Raw genomic sequence first — 20774 nt, 5'->3', positions numbered from 1 at the left:
TTCTCGTGTACAGAGGGTGACTCTATGAATTTTGTGAATTCGTTATTGTGCTCTTTTATTTTGTTTTTTATTTCCTTTGCAAGTTTGTTTAGGTGTTTTTTGTTTTCTCATGTTCTATGTTTTTGCTATTTTGCTTTCGCTTTTCTTTTTTCTCTAATTTTTTCAAGTATGTCTGGTGGAATTATTTTTGTTTGTCTGTTAGTTGGTTCAGGTATTGTGATTGTCCATGCTGCTTCTTTGATAGTTTCTGTCAGTGCTGTTACTGTCTGTTCGATGTGTTCGGGTGTTTTCAATGGGATGTTACAATTGATTTTGTTCTCAATTATTTCTTTAAATGTTTGCCATTTGGTGGTTTTATTGCATAGTGTCTCTGAATTGTTATAAAGTATTGGTTTGTTTCTGTATATAATTATTACGGGTGTATGATCGGAGCTAAGCTCGAGGCTGAGTGCTATTTTTAGTTTATTTGCGTTTAGTCCCTTTGTAACTGCAAAGTCGAGTAGGTCAGAAATTTTGCTCAGATCTGTCGGCCGGTATGTCGATCTTCCTATGGATAATATATTGAGGTTGTTGTTTCTAATGTATTTTTCCAGGGTTCTACCTCGAGGTGTGGTAATTCTTGATCCCCATAGCATGTGCTTTGCATTGTAGTCTCCGCTGCACTTGCTCCGATATACTTGTCACCTAAGTGTTGAAAGTACTCTTCCCACATTCGTGTTGTCATTTTGTGTCGTGGACACTACTACTGACAACTGGAAGTGGTTGCTGCTAGTTTGTACTGTAACGGTGGTTGCTCGGGTATATCCCTTTCTTACTTGGCTGTGTAAGTGATGTTTGATATCGTTTCTTATGCGGTCCCTCCGTATGCTTTTCCTGAAGGGTGTTTGCTATCATATATGGTGTAGTATGGTATTTTCATGTAACTTTTTGGAGTGAAGTGTGTTTCTGAAACAAGTAATATGTATATATTATTGTTATATAGGAATGTTTTAATTTCTAGGGCCCGTTGTTGTAGATCGTTTGAGTTCCAGGCTACTATTTTCAGCGTGTCCGTTTTTATTTTTTGCTTAGCATGTTTTTAAGAAGTTGTAACATGACTGTGATTAGTTGCGTTTGCTGTATGAGAACTGCGTTTTGTTCGCTTATCATTTTTGTTAGCATTTCGGTGTTTTTGATGGATTGTTTGAGCAGTTCCTTGATGTCTGTAGTGTCGTTGCTGTTATTGTTCTGATTTTGATTGTCTAAGGGTGGCAATTGGTTGACTACTTGCGCGTAGCTTCGGCTACCAACGGTGTTGGTGTTACTGTCGTTATTGTTCATTACGTGCTGTAGATTTGGTGTTGTCACAGTTTCTGTCTATCCTATCCTGTTGCGCGTGAAAGTTGTTCTGTGTCCTGTTTCAAAGCGGCGGAAACAGTTTACGTTGCAGTTGTAGTTTCCATTGCGGTTGTAGCATTTTACTTCATTTATTTTTCCTATGTATGGACAGTTTATTGTTAGATGCTTTTCTGCGCATTTGACACACGCAGGGATTCTGTTGCAGTAATTTTTTGTGTGTCCATATTGCTGATACCATATGCATTGCGATATGTCTTTTTTATGTCTAGGTGGCTCCACTGTTACTATTGTGTTTAGAACCTTTTTAATTTTAAAAAGTTTCTTTGTTATTATTTTTAGGTTCGAGTTCTATTAGGAATAGCGGTAATGGTTGTTTAGTATCGTACCTGGTTATGTTGTTTATTGCTCTTACCTGATGCCCGATTTTAACTAGTTGCTCGCATATGTTATTTGTATTTGTTTTTGGATGTTGTTACGACCGTTCGCGGAGAGACGCGGTCGCGAGGAAAACGCGTCAGCGAGAGGCGTAAATTCTCGCTACGATTCGGTGAATCGACGCCGCAAATTCTCGCTACGATTCGGTGAATCGACGCCGCGAAGTAGTTGTTCCCCTGTTTCGGTTAAGATAACAGAGGTGGTTGAATGAATATGACACAGTATAGTAAGTTATATTTCACCGTTTATTCCACAACTTATAACGAGGATAGTTACACTGGTGCGTATGTACGAGATGAGTGAGTGACTGATCTGCGGGTGTGTATACCCGCTCGAAGGATGTTGACCGTTCGAAGGATGTGAAATCAGTACCGTACTGGGAGACGATGATGTGTCGGAGGAAAGCTAAGGATGGGTGTGTCTAGCGCACGGGATCATCGGATTTGTTGGTGCCGATGTTATTTAGGCGAGTGAGGGAATAAGCTTCGTTTCTAATTGGTTAAACGAAGGGTCTTAACCGCCCTCGAGAGAAAGTGGTTAGTGGGAGGACAGTTGCAGCGTACGTGCGAAAAACCAACTTTCCTTAGTTAAGCCGTGGTAGACAATAGTCTTTGGAAATTCTTCCGAACCAGATGTTTGTTTGAAGGACCTTAGCAGGCAAGTGACTCGGGTTTATGACGGATGCTTAAGGCTATTGAGGGTACGCCGTACGGAAGAGCGGACATCTGGTGTCCGTCTGGCCCGCGGTGTGTGACCTGGGCCAGGCAGAGAGTCGCCCGGCGAAACATCCTCCCCCCGTTGAGAGGGTACCGATCAAAATTTCATTAAAGGTGGAGTTAATTGGAGCAGCCGCCCGACTCCTTGTTGATTGCTGATTGTCCTTATTCTGCTTGATCGGGTTGGCTCGTTGGTAGGACGAGCTGTGTGGCACGTCGTTCCAAGATGCTCGTTGCCATATGACTTGTGGTAGTCTGGATGAGGCCGTTGTCGCCAGGGTGACTTCGAAGATACGGTCGAAAGTCCGGTGCGTTGAGGATATGTTGTCTTCCTTGCGTTCTGGATCGCCGTGGTCATCTGCATTGCCTGGCGATTTTCTATTGCGGTTCGCGAACCAGGAAGTGTCGTGAAACAGCTCGGCCCATGAAGTATCGTGAGACACCTCGTCCCAGGAGGTGTCGTTGTACAGCTCGCCGATTCCACAAAGGCACGTGAAATCCGTGTGTGGTTGCACAATGAAGACGTGAAGGAGGTCTTCGGTGGATTGGGGGACAGGGCTCCCCCCGTTGACCCATTCGTATCGCGCCTTCTTGATGATGATTGATGGTTGGACCGGCGTGGTCCAGTTTTCTGCGAAAGACAGAATTAGAGACATCTTACCTTCCGTTTGGTTAGGTTTAGATCTGGAGTGGGAAGATTTTGCATCTCGGTCCAAGATGCTCGGCTCCGTATGAGTCGTTGCCGTCCGTAGGTGCCGTAGCTGCCAGGGAAAATGGATGGCCAGGCCTAAGGGTTGTTGCGTTGAGAGCAAGTGGTCCACCTTGTAGGCTGCACTGACATCGACGAGTATGGTGTTTTGTTTCAGCCCATTCGTCGGTGTGCTCCATTTCGGCGATAATGTAGTAGGAGACGGCATGTCGGCTGGTAAGGTTTCATCCGTCTGTTGATCCAGAGACTCTTGAGCGGCTGTCTGATTCAAGGCGTCTGATGGCGTGGAATCAGATTGTTGCGATGCTGATGATGTGAGCGAGGTTGTCGTTGGGTCTCAGGTGGATGACACGTTGTGAGTGTCACGCGATGAGGTCCGCATGGGAAGCGTTTTCTGATTTAAGGCGTTTGGCAGCGTTGAATCAGATTGTTCATGTAGCGACGATGCTAGCGTGATTGTTGTCAAGTCGCGTTTAGGTGACACGTTGCGAGTGTGATGCGATGAGTTGCGAATAGGAAGAGTTTTCTGATTTAAGGCGCTCGGCAGCGTTGTATCAGATTGTTGAGATAATGAGGACGCGAACTTGGTTGTCGTCAAGGCGCGTGTAGGTGACACGCTGCTAGTATTGTGCAATGAATTGCGCGTGACTCGCGGCGAGGTCGGCGTTCGAGTCGATGCGATCTTCTCCGTCAGCGGAGTTTGAATAGCGTTGCGTGTTTTGTTTAAGTCATTGTTACTTCCCTTATCCGTAGGCCCTCGTGGCAATGGCGAAGGTGGCATCTTCGCATTATGTCCAGGAAAATGATTCTCCGGTAATTTAAGCGAAGCAGACTCGCGACCGGCAGCTGATCCGTCGTTTGTCGATTGTGACGTCGTAGTTAGTCGTAGGTTACTCAGTTGAGTAATTACTCGGAGTTCTAATTTCTCGTACTCGTCGGCTATCTCGAGGCCGCGCTCGATCTCTTCCTCATCTATGCTTACAATCTCGTTTTGGATGGCGCGGAGCTCCGTCTCGTATGTTTCCAGACGATTTTTGATTTGAATTAGCTCGTTCTCTCGCGGACAGCCGGATTGTTCAATTTCGTCTAGTTTTTTCGATAAGCGTGTAAAGTGGCCGATGCAATAACCCCGGCGTCGACGCAAGGCGGTAAGCTCGTTTCCGGTGGCCATTATTTGTTAGATAATTGAGAGTGGAATGGTTATAACTTACTTCTGTTGAAGATTGTCCAGTTGCGGCAGGAGGTTGCGTGGTTGCGTGGTTGCGTTTTAACCACCGAATAATACCTCTTCAAGGGTGACGATCCTTGACGTTACTGACCTCGCTGGGGGGGTAACGTTTCCGCTGCTGGTTATGTTGGATTCACGTGGCACTGTATGATAGTGGGTGTCACTGGTATGCGCTTTTCACTTGACGCGTGATGCGGCTTTGAGGATCGAATGATTCGACCGGTTACGTGTCCACACTTTTCACTTGTCACTGAATCCGGCTCGAAGGACCAAATGTTACGACCGATCGCGGAGAGACGCGGTCGCGAGGAAAACGCGTCAGCGAGAGGCGTAAATTCTCGCTACGATTCGGTGAATCGACGCCGCGAAGTAGTCGTTCCCCTGTTTCGGTTAAGATAACAGAGGTGGTTGAATGAATATGACACAGTATAGTAAGTTATATTTCACCGTTCATTCCACAACTTATAACGAGGATAGTTACACTGGTGCGTATGTACGAGATGAGTGAGTGACTGATCTGCGGGTGTGTATACCCGCTCGAAGGATGTTGACCGTTCGAAGGATGTGAAATCAGTACCGTACTGGGAGACGATGATGTGTCGGAGGAAAGCTAAGGATGGGTGTGTCTAGCGCACGGGACCATCGGATTTGTTGGTGCCGATGTTATTTAGGCGAGTGAGGGAATAGGCTTCGTTTCTAATTGGTTAAACGAAGGGTCTTAACCGCCCTCGAGAGAAAGTGGTTAGTGGGAGGACAGTTGCAGCATACGTGCGAAAAACCAACTTTCCTTAGTTAAGCCGTGGTAGACAATAGTCTTTGGAAATTCTTCCGAACCAGATGTTTGTTTGAAGGACCTTAGCAGGCAAGTGACTCGGGTTTATGACGGATGCTTAAGGCTATTGAGGGTACGCCGTACGGAAGAGCGGACATCTGGTGTCCGTCTGGCCCGCGATGTGTGACCTGGGCCAGGCAGAGAGTCGCCCGGCGTAACAGATGTAATCCTCTGATTACTGCTTTGTAACTTTTATCAGTTTTGAGCTGGTAAGTGTGATACCCGGCGTTTTTTTCTTTTAGTGCTTTTGTCACTTTTCTGAAAATTTCTGGGGTGTTCGTTTATACTTTTACTTGGCCTTGTTTTAATTGTTTTATACTGTAATTTTCTTTTCCTGCCCTGTTGTTAAATGGTTCAATGAGGGGGTCTATTATTTGGGCTCCAATGTAAATTGGTGGTGGTTTGGCGATGTGGGTTATTGGTTTTCCGGCCGGGTCTGTTTCTTTCTCTTCTGGCAATGCGCTGAAGGAGTTTCGGAGTGTAATTTCTTGTGGCCATTGTTGTTTTTTTGCTTCTATAGCTTTCCTAACGTTTGTGTTTGGTGTTATTTTTCTCTCGTTAACTCTCACTGACGCGTTATACTGCGAACACGAATACGGTCGAACACTTACGTTCGTCAAGTTGCTGCAAAAATTGTAAATTCTCATATGGAGTTATTCTAAATTTATATCGGAACACTGAAAAATGCTTCCGTATACATATTGGTTATAAACAATAAATATACATAAATCTCTAATTCTTACCATTCCCTCGCTACTTAGTAAAAATCCTTCCCGGAATAAATATATTTTTAATGTACATTTCATAATTAATAATATATTACTTATTTAATCAAATCAATTAATTTTATAATTGATAATATATTTAAGGATTTAGAAGGATTAGTTTATTAGATGACGTGTAAACAATTTTTGAAAAGACTGCAAATGATCGGAATCGCGGAGAAAATAGTGAAGGTCGCTCTTATAGCTTTCATTATCTGTGCCTGTAATAAAAGCTTAAAAAATACATTTTATAGATTTATGTCAGTTATATGTATACATACCGAAAATTTCATCGAAATCGGTTAACATTGCTATCTGCTACAAAGGATTAAAAATGATGAAAATCGCAGTTTTTCACGACTTTGAGCCTATAACTGTAATAAATCTGACGATTCTTACATCTTTCGATGCCTGTCACTTATTTTTGCATCAACTGATTTCACTGAAATTTTCAGTATGTATGTATACATCTCACGTGTTGTATTCGTTATTGTGCTTTGTAAATAACAAAGCGTGAACTAAACTAATGCCGGAAAAATTTATTTTACCCTGCTCAAAACAGGTATGATACTTCGACAATATCGAAATACTGTGTTTTGTGTTTCAGCTTCATTTTCGGAAGTAACAAAAGTTGCAAAGATTTTTCGACTTTTCCTGTTATATTATATATGGGTTCGTTCCTGTCTTATAACCTTATTGACCTGAAAAACTATAATGTTAGCAATCTCGTCCATCAAATATTGAGTTGCAACATATAATTCCTTCTTGATATTTCGTGAAGAGTATAATACAATACAATGAATATCACGATCTACAGAATACTACACAATAATCGAATTTCCAGATCACTTTTGTGGAATGTTTCTTCAACAGAGTTTAGCCATAACACAAAACTTTCTTACACTCTGTACACGTTATATTGTTTCTGTGGACATATATATATGTTGGACTTAAAAGGACACCGGAGCCTTCCCTTTGGAACTTCTGGAAAATCCGTAAAATTGTAATTAAAGTCTATAGCCGTAATTAAACAATTGCCGTCATTCTACGTAATTGTATTTATTTGAGATTTGTGACAATGAGCTTAGACTCAAGGCGACAATCAGTCGCCGAACGTAGCCGCGGTCACGGGACGAACGCTTTGTCTAACAAAAGTATGGAGTAATAATATAACCCTCATTAAAAGAAATATTTGTAGAGGTACTCGACAGTAAACATTCCGACGGTTCCTTCGGGCAAAATGATTACCAGATGTCGATGTACCTACACAGCACAAGTTCAGCTAGCCTGAGGACCCGCTAAAAATCTTGGGATTTTGTTAATTAAGATTCTTCAAACGGACAAACAGTCTTTATCCCAACTATGGGAAGATCGGAGAAATCTATTTTTCTCACGAACAACGCTTCCGCTAGCAACTTTCCCTCAAGGGCAGCTAGCATCCTTTTCTAGCCACCAACATGGAAATCGACCAATTAACAGCAACGTCAATTTCCCTCACTTTCTGAACGAAGGCTATCCCCGACGAATCCGATGATCTCGTGTCCTTAGACACACCGCATCATAGTTTTCCTCTGGAGCATCATCGCCACGGAAAGTCATTCTCTCTCATGAGGTCGTATTAGCGAGTGACTTGTCGTCTTTACGCTCGGTGGATATTCCACGTTTTAACAAAGAGTTAGTTTAGTAATACTTTCACCGTAGCCAAACAAGTCGATTACGACTTGGGCTTTGGAAGAAAGCGCATTCTGTTACCCCGTTGACCGCGGATTCGTTGTTGGACCTAGGATTATTGTCATTAGCTTCTCGAGTGTCTGATTACCGCGGTTATTTGTCAAATTCTGTAATAGTCGTATTTACACTAATCAATGTCTTCTCCATTGCATAGCAACAATGTGTAGTCCAAATGAGGATTCGTTTCACGCCCCTAACCCTAATCATAATGAGAATTCGATATATATATATATATATGTCGGAGATGAAAGGAAAGCCGAAGCCCTTCCTTGGAAATTTTGGGAACATCCTCTAGTACCTTAGCCTAGATTTTATTATAGTTGTAATTGTTTAAGATTTGTAATAAGCGAGATTGGGTTCGAGGTGACAATCGGTCGCTGAACGTAGCCACGGTCACGGGATGGATGTTTTATCTAACGGAGGTCTGGAGTGGTTGTATGTGTTTTCCGAGAAATGTGGTTGTGGCGGCATGCGGCCTCGAGAGCGGGCCGAGCCACGTGTGATGTTGCCTCGGAGGTGCCGATGCAATGGGACATACATTGTATTTAGTAATCAAAACTCCAGGCGGAAACTGCCTAGCAACGGCGTTTGGAACTTTCTCGATGCTTCCAACGAGTGTGCCTAGCAACGGCGTTTGGAACCTTCTCGATGCTTCCAAACGGGTATAGAAAACAAAATGCAATCGTACAGGGAGAAAAATCTCCACGAGGCTGGCATTCTTGCGATTGCCTTGGAGAGTGATACATCGAGCATTTTCGACGATCGCATTTGCGTCTAAGTTAGTTTCGCTTAGTAAGGAGTTATCCCGGTGACCGTGGATTCGTTTGAACTCAAACATTGCTAATAGTATTATTTAATTTAATTATTCGTAGATCGTATTATTCATTAGGCTTAGTGTTTGTTAGACTTATTATTAGTTGTACTTATTATTTGTTAAGCTTAGTGATAGACCTGTATATACGTGTAAATAAAATCTCGGCTTTGTGAGACGATGGCTAGTCCACATGAAGAGTCGTCGCGCGCCCAAAATTCGAATCCTGATCCGACATATATATATATATATATATCCACAGAAACGGATATATATATTAACTTATTAACTTATAGATATATATTGTAATATCGTAGAATAGATTTGAATTAGAGATCGGTTGAAATTAGAAAGCACCGTGTACGTCGTCTTTCGTGGTTTGTTTACATCCAAGAGCGCCTAGTAACAGCGACGCGAGAAAGGATAAGCAGTGTCAAAACAGAGGTACGGTTTCATATTTCAAGGAATCGAGAGGCCAAAGTATGTGAGCCGGAAAGTGTGTGTGTGTGAGAGGACGAGAGCAAGAGCGAGCACGACCGGGCAGGATTGTATTGGCGAAGAGCAGAGCTAATTGAGTCGTTGAAGAGTAGAGTCGTTAGAGGTTTCGAGTCGTCGAAGAGTAGAGTCGTGAGAATTGATAGAGTTGTTAGAGAGAGAGAGTGTGTGTGTTAGATTCGTTGTGACGAGAGTGATCAAATAACTGTAAAGTTATTTGATATAGATACGAGTATTGCATTTAGTTCCGTTAAATAAATATCGTTCTCTGTCCAATTTATATCTGTATATTCAGTTTAATATTAATAAATTGTAAGTAATCGAAAAAAAATTTCTATCCTTATTTTTCGATATTACAATATATAAGTTAATGTTCATTGTCAGAATTGAAGGAACGTAACAATACATTTTTGACAAATTACTAACACTACTAGCTCAAGTATTATGACAGCTGATTCGTGAAATTGTGTGTGTAAATTTGTAGTTCCTATATACTAGATATTCACTCTAAAAGTACGCTTGATTCTTGAATGATTTACGAAAATATAACAATAAAACACTGCAACAAATATGTTTAAAGTAATTTTTCAAAAGAAACGATTTTTTTAACAGCATCATCATATCTTCTCTTTTTTCTTTTATACCATTGCGAATGAAATTTAAACATGATACAGGTGAATTCCATTTGTATAGTACTACACTTCTATATATTATAGAAACGCGCGAATAATATCTGCAACAACAAAATCCGCTATGTATATCGAACCTATAGAAAAAATTTAACATTTATTGGCATGCAAAATAATACATGTTCGTAAGGTTATGATTCCTTATTATTTTGTACAAAGTACATACATAATTTAACCCTTTCAGTACTTAATAGAATAACAAAGTACGATATAAAAAATGTTTGTAATATGACAAGTTTCAAAATAAAATCTGAACAGATTACAGTTTGGCCAATGAGTATCTCTTATCTTTCTTATATTTTCCTCATCTACACGTTTGAAATAGCACATCATACGCTTTATTTTTATTTTTATTTATTTGTGGTAAAATTTCTTAAAGTGTCTTTTTATGAAACGGAGCGAGGATTCGAAGCTACCGGCCATTTTACTGGTTCCTGATAATTGCTTTTTAGTTTCTATTCCTTCCATTTTTTTTTTTTTTTTTTTTACAAAGATAGTGTTATAAAGTAAATTGTTTATTGGAGTCACAATAAGATCTCCATATAATGAATAGGCTAAATGTTCTAGTTGACTGTATTTTGTCCATACAACATATAAGCTAAGCGTCCCGAAAGGGTTAAATGCTCCCTTTTTTATTGCTATAAATTTCATATTATGTATATAAACAAGTTATATGTTGCATTGATTGAACTCATTTTTATGTCTTCTATATTATTCTAAAACAAAAATCATAATATCATTAAAGTCAACATTTTGTATTTACCCTCATATAAAAATTCTTAAAAGGCGTAATTTTATTATTTTTATATCACTTTATCTTTTACTACTTATTGTATAGTACACTAGAACATCTAAGATAAAGGTTTCTTAAAAAATAAAGACTGGAATTCAATCTTTTTATGCTTATACTTTTTATTTTTTTATGCTTTTCATTTTAAAAATTATACTGTGTCATTACTTTTGTCCACCACTGTATCTATTCTTTGAAAGAATTATACAATTATTTTTTATAGTTTTTAAATTCGAATATTTCATTTCAATATAAAAAAATATTCGAACATTCAATAACATTCTAACAAAAATTCATAAAATAATGTAAATTGTTTTAAAAGACGCCTATATTTGGGATGTATTGTAACACGATAAGTATATTCTATAAAATATTAAATTTTCATTTAGTTTTAAAATATATGTACAAAATACATTTTTTCATGTAGTATTATGACATATGTGTAAATTATCTGATTTATCTGCTGCATTTAAATTTATCCCATAAATAACAAAGTAAATATAGGGCTGCTTATACAAAAGAATGACTTCATCAACTCAATATTTCACAAAAAAATTGAATCACTTCTTTGATATTATTTAAAGCATAAAGCAAGGATATTATATCGTGACACTGAAATATAAAAATTACTATATAAACACATACATTTTTTATCTATCTCTATCATAATTAAAATATATTGAATGCTTATAAAGAAAACAGTTACTTATATGTCTCTTAAAAATATTACGTCCTGAGATAAAATAATTTGTAAACAATAACATTAAATCGTTTTTCATAATGTTGAAAACAATACTAAATTTTATTTTTTTCTTTTATTAACATAGAGAACTTTTATCTTTATTCCTATAGTATCATAGATATTATACCGAATGCTTAAATCACTTTTATAATTGTATTTGGTTTGAAATTTTTACTTTATTAGACTTTTTATCTTATATGATACAAGTCTAATCCAGATATATACAACGCATGTATTATTGGAAAATTGACAGACCATGTTTATTTTTGTTATAAAAACTCCTATGAGTTAACTCCTATTGTGTAGAAAAGATATTAATTATGATATAACTTTAACAATAAATTATATTTCATAACTGCAGGACTTCTATTCTCTAAAAACATAAATGGAATTTATCACAAAGTTGAAATTTTAATAATGAAACCTAATCTTTTACTGTTATTACAGCATCAACATCATTATTACTAAAAGTCTGTTCCTTAAAACTTTTATATATCCAACTCTTTCTTTTATGAAAGTATCAAAAATATCCTTTCTGGAGTACATTTTCCAACAAATAACAAAAATGAAATGACAGATTTATAATGAAATCATCAAAAGTGCAATTAAATTGTGTAATATAAAGTTTGCCTGATTGTTATTCATGGCTTTTTACTACATTTCATTTGATATTCCCTTCTCCAAAAACAATATATATTAATCAATAACAGATTAGCCTAATTACCCTAATCCGATTTCAAAATGTAAAACTAAGTAAAATTTGTAAATATGGTACAATTAATAGTAAGCTACAGAGCAGTAATAGATTAATTACGGATACATATAGATAATAGCATTGTATCGTTGAATTTTATGGCGATTTTTTAAGTCCCCTGCTTACAGGTAGTAATCAAGGATTTAGTTAAATGTCTGCTTTCATATTCAAATTGAATATATCTCATTCAGTCAAACAATTGCATACACCAACCAGCACAGTGGACTAGCAGCCATCTTGACTAGTGTTTTTCAAATTTTTTTCATTTCCTCCCACTTTTTTCTCATTTTGATAAGAGTCTTTAAAATTAACAAGTTGTATTGTGCTATTACAACTTCAATGGGTATAAATCAATCTCCAGGATGTTCAGGACAACTACGGTTCACTTGAAACCATTTATCAATACAACTGAAAAATATTAATTATCATTTATTATTTTCATAGTATTATTTATATTTACAAAAATGTACATAACAGTAAAGTTATTTTATGCACATAATGAATGTTGTTTAAAGTTATGATTTTATTAAATGTAATATAAAAACTTACTTTTTGTGATATATACACAGGCAAGGTAGACGGGCTATAACATCTCCAGATTGTAATTCTTCAAGACAAATAACACATTCACCTTTTTCATCAGATAATATATCTTCTATAATGAAAACAGAAAAGAATATAATGCATTAATTATTGTGATGTGGGAAATGTAAAATTTTATTATTTTTTATTTGTACAATGTACAAAATAACCAACATAATTTAATATGTAACTATTTGATTCTTTAACTTTTATATAATTGTAGCTGTTAAATATGGAAATAAAATCAGTATATATTAAAAAATATATACCTTTATCATTAATGTAACTTCTAACATTACCCTGTCTTTGAGTTGCTTATTATTACCCACACAAGTGGTTGATACGATATTAAAGAATTGAAATACAAGAAAGCTTCTAATGTTATCCATAACTATAATATATATATATATATATATTATAGCTATTATATATGTTTAATAGCTATATAGCTAAAATATATATGTCGGGTTTACATTAGAATTAGGGTTAGGGACGTGAAACGAATCTTCGTTTGGGTTACACGTTGTCGTTATGCAATAGAGAAGACATTGACTAGTGCAAATACGATTATTATAGAACCGGACAAGTAACCGTGGTTAGGTACTCGAGAAACTAATGACAATGATCCTAGGTTCAATAACGAATCCGCGGTCGACGGGATGATAGATGAACGTACTCACAAAATCTAAGTCGGACGCGTAATATTCACTGGTCGTAAAGGGTTACTCCTTTCATCGATGAGATTGCGAGCGAGAATGCCTTTCCCGTCCCGATGATGCCACAGAGGAAAACTATAATGGGGTGTGTCTAAGGACACGAGATCATCGGATTCGTCGAGAAAAGCCTTCGTTCAGAAAGTAAGGGAAATTGGCGTTGCTGCTAATTGGTCAATCTCCATATCGGTGGTTAGAAAAAGATGCTAGCCGCCCTCGAGGGAAAGTTGCTAGTGGGAGACGCCGCTCGTTGAAAAATAGGTCTCCCCTATTTTCCCGTAGTTGGGACAAAGACTGTTTGTCTGTTTGAAGGACTTTAGTTGACTAAATCTTAAGATTTATAACGGGCCCTCAAGCTAGCTGAACATGTACTGCGGAGACGCATCGACATCTGACAATCATCTTACTCGAAGAATAGGGTCTGCGTGTGGCAAGCTACGGGACAGAGACCGTTGGAATGTTTACTGTCAAGTGTTACAGCTATTTCCTTTTTAAGGAGAGCTATAGAATTATTCCATGCCTTTGTTAGACAAAGCGTTCATCCCGTGACCGCGGCTACGTTGGGCGACTGGCTGTCGCCTCGAGCCCAAGCTCATTATCACAACTCTCGAACAATTACAATCGGATTGAATAACTACAATTGTTTAATTACAGCTATAGTAGACTCTAGGTTACAATGTTGCGGGATTAATCAAAATTCCAAAGACTCCGGTGTTCTTTCATCTCCGACATATATATATATATTATAGCTATATAGCTATTAAACATTTTTTTTTAAATATATGTGTGTATATATATTCATATATATTATATACAATTGTTTATTTATTATAATATTTACACATTCGCGTGTGCACTTTTATATATGGACCTTTGAAAATGATGTAAGTTCATTTTTCTTTATTATAAGATATTGAAGTGTTCGTGTTTTCATTGATTGAAAAATCCTAATAAGGGCTACTTAGCTCATAAATAATTTTTGCGAGAATTAACAATACCAATATTTCTTTTCTGGGTCATGAATGGACTTACGTCAATTTAAAACTAATGAATTGTACAATTCATTATATTTTAATTATTTAAAATTTATGTTTTATCTTTTAATCCATTTTGTTTATAAATAAGAGCAAAGAAAACACTACTGTTGTTTAATTTCAATATCATTTGTTTATAATTATTGGTGCCTCGGGTATTCAAACAAGCTACAAATTATAGAAAATGGATTTACACCACTTGCAAAATAAATGATTATGCAATTCCATTTATTAATGAAGTTTCGACTGATTAAAATGAACGAATGTTTTAAGATTTAAATTAAAAATTATTTATAAATATATTCATATATTATATCCATATATTAGTCCATATATATATAAAATATATCCATATATTATATCCATATATATATAAAATATATACTTATATATTTGTATAATATATATTTATAAATATATACCTATTATAATGTAATATTTATTACATTATAATGTACTAGAAATTTATGTTTATGAAGTATACGTGTATGTATGGAAATAAAAACTACACAGTGTTTTCTACTTTTCCAAACAAATTGCAGAAGCATGTTAATGCGTGTATAAATGAAAATAAGAAAGAAAATGTTATATGCTCTGCTGTAAATACTTTGCTATTAGATTGTAAAGAAGTATTACGTACAAAGTGAAACGTGTATGTTCCTAGCGATGAATTTCATATTATGGAATATGAAAGATAGATCCTACTCCAATACCAATGTGCTTGTGTGTTGCAATATACGACGCAATATACGATGCAATATACAAAAAATTCAAACTTATATCAAAACAAAATTAATGTTTGAGGATCTAATAATCATACAAAACTTTAGAAAATATGAATAACGTGCAAAACAAATTAATAATGAAATATAATTTAGAAAAGTTATTTAAAAATAATGATACAATTAACTATAGAAACACTTGAAGTATTTATTAAAAATTAAATATTAATTATAACAGAACTATAAAATTTTATGAAATATGCCAAAGCAATTCTGTAATCTTTACGATTAAGATAAGTAAGAAAATATACAATGTATATTATTCACAAATAGCAATGCAAGTATATTTGGAAATTATTGGAAGATGGTTTGACTACTTGTTATATGTTTTTTTAATGTTAAAGGTTTTCAAGTAGCAAACTAAAAATTAATAAATATTTCTATGCATACTGATTTCACTAGTACAAAGTAAATTATGTCTGTCGAGGCAAATAATAATATAGTATATCTTTGTATTCATTTTTACATCACCATCTAGTCGAAAATGTAACATTCCACTTAAGAAAAAAAAATGTCCTTAAAAGTTCTGAACCAACTCCATCTAAAAATACTACATATTATATATACCAGAAATAATATAACCTTTATAATTATAAAGGCTCCAACAAATAGTTTTTTGACATTTTCTTTTATTTAAAAAATACTTGGTTGTGATAATTGACCTAGCGCACTGCATAATGTATTCTACATTGTATATGTATGTACAGTAGAACTTCGTTTATCCGCACGTCGTTTATGCTCAAAGTTAATGCTGAGCCTTTATTATCCAAACTATGACCAAGCGTAATTTCGTAATACATATAAACACTTATTCTTATAATGGATATGCGTGTGAACGTTTATTATTATAGGAATTTATCCCAATTGCTTTGCCCTCCAACCTGTTCGCATAAACCAGGTTCTATTGTATACAATGTACATTGTCTTATATATGTTCAATGGTATATATTTGTATGAAAAGTAAATATAAAAACGACTGTAGCACGATTCTACGGCCCTGGACCAGTGGATATTTGCAAAACAAGTTCAAGGTAGAAAATGTTATTTATTGCAACGTATTCTACTTGCAAACAATAAAGGTCCCAAACCCTAGGTCACAAATGACCCTGTTCGGGGTTCGGAGCTATTTATATCAACAGAAAGAGAAAAAGAAGAAAGACAAGAAAGAAAGAAGGGAAGATATGGGATATACAACGGAGAATCTGAAACGTCTAAATGCAATAACAGATGTTACTTTTCTTGGATCTAACTGCAGAATGTAGATGCATTGTGTATAAAGCTACTTTAAGAATTATTAAAACTTTAATACTTTTTTTTCGAGAGAAGGGCCATTTGCGATGAGTACAATATGTTGCTATAAAAAAATTTTAGTCTTAAAGATTATGCTCGTTAATTTTACACGAATTTTGTTTACAAATCGGCATCGATCCAAAGGTGTAAAATCACTTACTTTTTATGCATATTGTATATATAGAATGCTTCATCAACTAGGACAAGACATATCTTTTTTCTGATTGCAAAAAGGTAATATAGAAAGAAAAAAAAAGTTCAAGAGGATTATTTTCCACAAACATGTTTTTTTAACAATAACTATAATGCATACGATGCTGTTTTTTAAACTGATTTTTGTTTGCTCTTTTGCAAATTATTTAAATAGTTTCATTATTCTATGGGCACACAAAAATCTATTGAAAAAAATATGCCGTCGATAACCCTCATAAAAATTCTTCTACAAATTAAAGAATGCTTTATAGAAATATGATGCATTTATAAAATTTAACAAGAAGGGAAGTCTTTTATTTGTAAATTACTGATATTGATAACATTTTTGAGGCAGCTATTTTGCTAAAATATATTCAACTCACATTTATTTATTGATAATCGACTACATCTACAGAATGAAAACAATCTTTGAAATTAGAAATTGAAAACATATTTTGTTATATCTCGGAAATTATTCAAAACAAAGGAATTATATCAGTGGATGTTGTGCTTTTGAATGACTACGTAAACACATTAAAAACAAATCCATTTGTTTAAATAATATACCAAAGATTATAACACTTGTGTTAATTTTTCTTATAAATTTTTATTTATTTATTTATTTATTTATTTATTTTTTTATTTATTTCCAACTGTTTCAGTGATAATGTCAATTAAGTTTAGAATAATATTAACATGATTAATACACAAGTATCACCGAACTTTTTTCTGTAGAGTTACTTTAAAGATAAAGTATATATCCATTAAATTCTATGAGAAACATTAAAAAATAGTCCAACTATAAGATACACATGAATAACAATAATTACTTTAGAAATATGATCATGAAAATGCAATTCTCCTTGAACCATTAATTTTTTTCTTTTAACATTCCTTTTTAATTGCTGTCAGAAACAAAATATACTTTTGTTCCAATCTCCTGTACCATATGTGTATAAAAACAAAATACAATTTTCGATGTTACAGGTCTTAGTAAGAATGGGCTAAATAAACAATAGTAGTTAAATTTCTTAAAAATCACATGATAAATTTTAATCATATAGTTTTTAAAATTAGAGGTTCCAAAAACTTTTAAATACATGTTAAGAAATAAATTAATGATTCAATGAAAAAGTTTTAAATGAGGACTCACATAAATTATTTTCGTAATCTATGTTAAAAAATCCACAATTTTTACTTGGCATATCTTTTTTCAATCACTCTTTCAAAAATCATAAATGTTTATAGGGTAGGTTAAGATTACGAGATTGAGATATTCAAAATTCATTGTTTTCATAAACATATCTATAAATTTGATTGGTATACATAATATAATCATATTATACAGTACTCAATATTTTTTAAATGAATATTTAAATTAATTTCACTCAAGGTACGAAATTTATTGTTTGTATCGATTCTGCATGCCAAATGTAGTAATTTTTATTCTATGAATATAGTAAAGAAAGGAAATCATAAAATAAAAAATTTAAATATATCATATACAAAAAATGAATATTAGAAAAGAGAAACTATTCAGCAGTCATTTCATACTTTTTCATCACTTATTATTTACACCATTTACTTATTTTACGGATACACACAAAAAATGTACTTCTTTAAATAAGAAACAACCATAAAGAATGTAGCAAAAAATAATAAAAGCATCTATTGCGATAACACCTCGGATATTATTTTACATTAAAAGCACTGTTGTGTTTGAAATAATTAAATGTTTACATGTTCATAGTTAACAATTTGAACATTTAATAAATTTAATTCAATATAATGAGCTTATTTGCATCATGTCTATTTCATAAAATTCAAATCAATTGATATATATCATTTTAAACTTCAAACGTTTGTAACACAAAAAGAAATAGTTTTAAAAAAATATTTTATGCAATGTTATTATTATATATAGAAATTGTTATATAGTCTCTTACTGCCTAATATATATTATAAAGCACTTTCCTTTACTTAAGTTTCCATTTAGAAAGAAGTGAATAGAAAATTAATTTGACACAAATTTTAGAGCTATGTAAAATAATTTTGTATCAAAATAATTAAAATTAATTAAATTGTTTCTGAGATATTTGAGTTATATGAATTACATTATACACACATGTATAAAAAACTTATTCTCATTATATATCAGTTATTGAAAAAAGTAATAGTACATATATAGTAATCAAAGTCTAAAATTATTGTATTGTATAAAAACAGATGACATAAAATATAAACTTACCATTGTAACTAAGACGTGGTTTGGTTAAACACATAACCAAATGACATTCAATATCGTCTGGTAGAACAAACTTGGAGCAAACAGGACATTTTAGACCTTGAATATAAAATAAAATAATTATTTGTTGTTTTTACATCATAATACTTATTAACGTGAAACTAACAAAAGTTATACCATAAAAAATTCTTCTCACTTGATTTACTGGAACAACTTCTGCCTCAGATTCATTTAGACATGAACTTATTACAATTCCCATAATAAAATTCAAATAATTTTAACATACCCATCACATAGATAATATTTTAAAATCGTACGAAATTCTTTGTCTATAATTACTTTTATTCTACAACCGCAATTTAAAATTTACGCACCTAGGTTAAAATACAATCGATTCGTATGGTTACCGGGCCAACTATTACGACAACATGAGTCAAACAGGTATGCTTTATTTCAACTCTCATTTATTTCGTAAAATTTTTAGACCTCAACATAACCTCACTTTTATTTTCTCAAAATTTTACAACGGTTATAATGCACTATTTGAAATTCTAATACGGTTAACAAATATAATCGATTAAAGACTGAAGACATTATTATACTTAATGAAATTCATATAATATTAATAAAAACAAAATAAGAATATAACGACCTACTTTATTATTTTCTAAAATAAACAAAAATAAAAACTAAGAAGCTTATCTGTATTTATGATTATTCTAGAGATCTGTATATCATAGAAAGTTATGTAATCAATAACATTCATATCATATTAGTTAATACAAGTTTACTCTTCTAATTTTTTTAGATTATATAAATTTAGTCATAATTTCATACAAAAGAGTTACAAATTTATTTAAAATATTTTACATTACATCATTTGTATATTTATTATACTATATGCAGATATATGTATGTGTATAAAGTATATATATATATATATATATATATATATATATGTATATATATATACATAATACATGTATCCACTATAATATATGCTTATAAAAGTAATAGTAACTAAAAAACAGGTAAAGAGCCATTACTTTGAATGTTATAATCTATCTATAAACTAATAAACTTACCGTTGAGAGACCAGATATGGGATGGCAAGCTATGTGCTGAGTAAACTCGCCCACTGTCTTCATCAGGATCATCTGATTCAAGTTGTGGCAAACCAAGTGCTTGACCAACTCCAACTCCAACTGAGGAAGCAAGACTACTTTGTTCACCAGATGAGAGATCCGGTACTGAACTTAAAGAACGAGCACGTTGCCTACTATCTCCGGATACTCTTGAAGTTTGTGATTGACTTCCTTGCTGATGTTGATGCTGTAACATGCTAACACCTCCAGGAAGAGAACGTAGCATAGAAAATCCTTGCATTGCAGTTTCATTTGCTCCAGTAGAGGATTGTCCATTACCTCCAGCAGATTGTGCAACAGTACTTGCTTTAGCTCCCATCCCAATTTTAAATAATAATAACGCGTTTGTCAATTTTGGTAAAAGTTTTTGCTCAAACTGAAAATTTTATCCCGCAATCAGAAGAAAAATTAACATTCCAAATATTGGTCTTGGCAGTGATACACGCACTGACACAATTTTTGCAAATAGTCCTAGTTTTCTTGTTTTTTTAATATTATACTAGTAGTTAAAATTTCAATTTTAACTTCAGCAATATTGCAACACTTTGGGATTTAATATAGGCCGGAATTTTGTATACATACACTGCAATAAGCAAGTCATATCGTCCAAAAGCATACTAGCGGCTTGTCACGCAAAACACCCTCCGACATCTTGCTAGAAACTTCCTAGAAGTCAGTGACCAGTGACCAGCTGCTACGGAATGTTCCATTCATACATTTACATTTTGTATAAAATGTAATTATTTATCAGTTTACA

At 34.1% G+C, this 20774-nt stretch overlaps 1 protein-coding gene across 1 annotated transcript; it reads right to left on the bottom strand.

The window, feature by feature from the left end:
- Positions 1-9874: 9874 nt before the first annotated feature.
- On the bottom strand, positions 9875-20711 carry LOC117162316 (uncharacterized). Its single transcript, XM_033344191.2, has 4 exons — positions 19958-20711; positions 18876-18971; positions 12584-12689; positions 9875-12442 (listed from the first exon to the last, which is right to left on the bottom strand). Exons 1-4 carry the CDS (start codon positions 20334-20336, stop codon positions 12385-12387), a joined length of 639 nt encoding a protein of 212 aa, XP_033200082.1. The 5' UTR covers positions 20337-20711; the 3' UTR covers positions 9875-12384.
- Positions 20712-20774: the final 63 nt, after the last annotated feature.

The sequence above is a fragment of the Bombus vancouverensis genome, chromosome 4 (genome assembly GCF_051014615.1).
Source record: "Bombus vancouverensis nearcticus chromosome 4, iyBomVanc1_principal, whole genome shotgun sequence".
Lineage (NCBI taxonomy): Eukaryota > Metazoa > Arthropoda > Insecta > Hymenoptera > Apidae > Bombus > Bombus vancouverensis.
Note: the sequence above shows the minus strand (reverse complement) of the source record. Positions and strands in the feature narration are given on the sequence as shown.

Bases quoted from the DNA above. Each gene is read 5' to 3' on its own strand.
- LOC117162316 (XM_033344191.2), bottom strand. From the start codon at position 20,336: ATGGGAGCTAAAGCAAGTACTGTTGCACAATCTGCTGGAGGTAATGGA. The intron at 12,690-18,875 runs GTAAGTTTATAT...TTTTCATTATAG, and splicing joins ACCACGTCTTAGTTACAATG to AAGATATATTATCTGATGAA. The intron at 12,443-12,583 runs GTAAGTTTTTAT...AATATTTTTCAG, and splicing joins CTGTGTATATATCACAAAAA to TTGTATTGATAAATGGTTTC.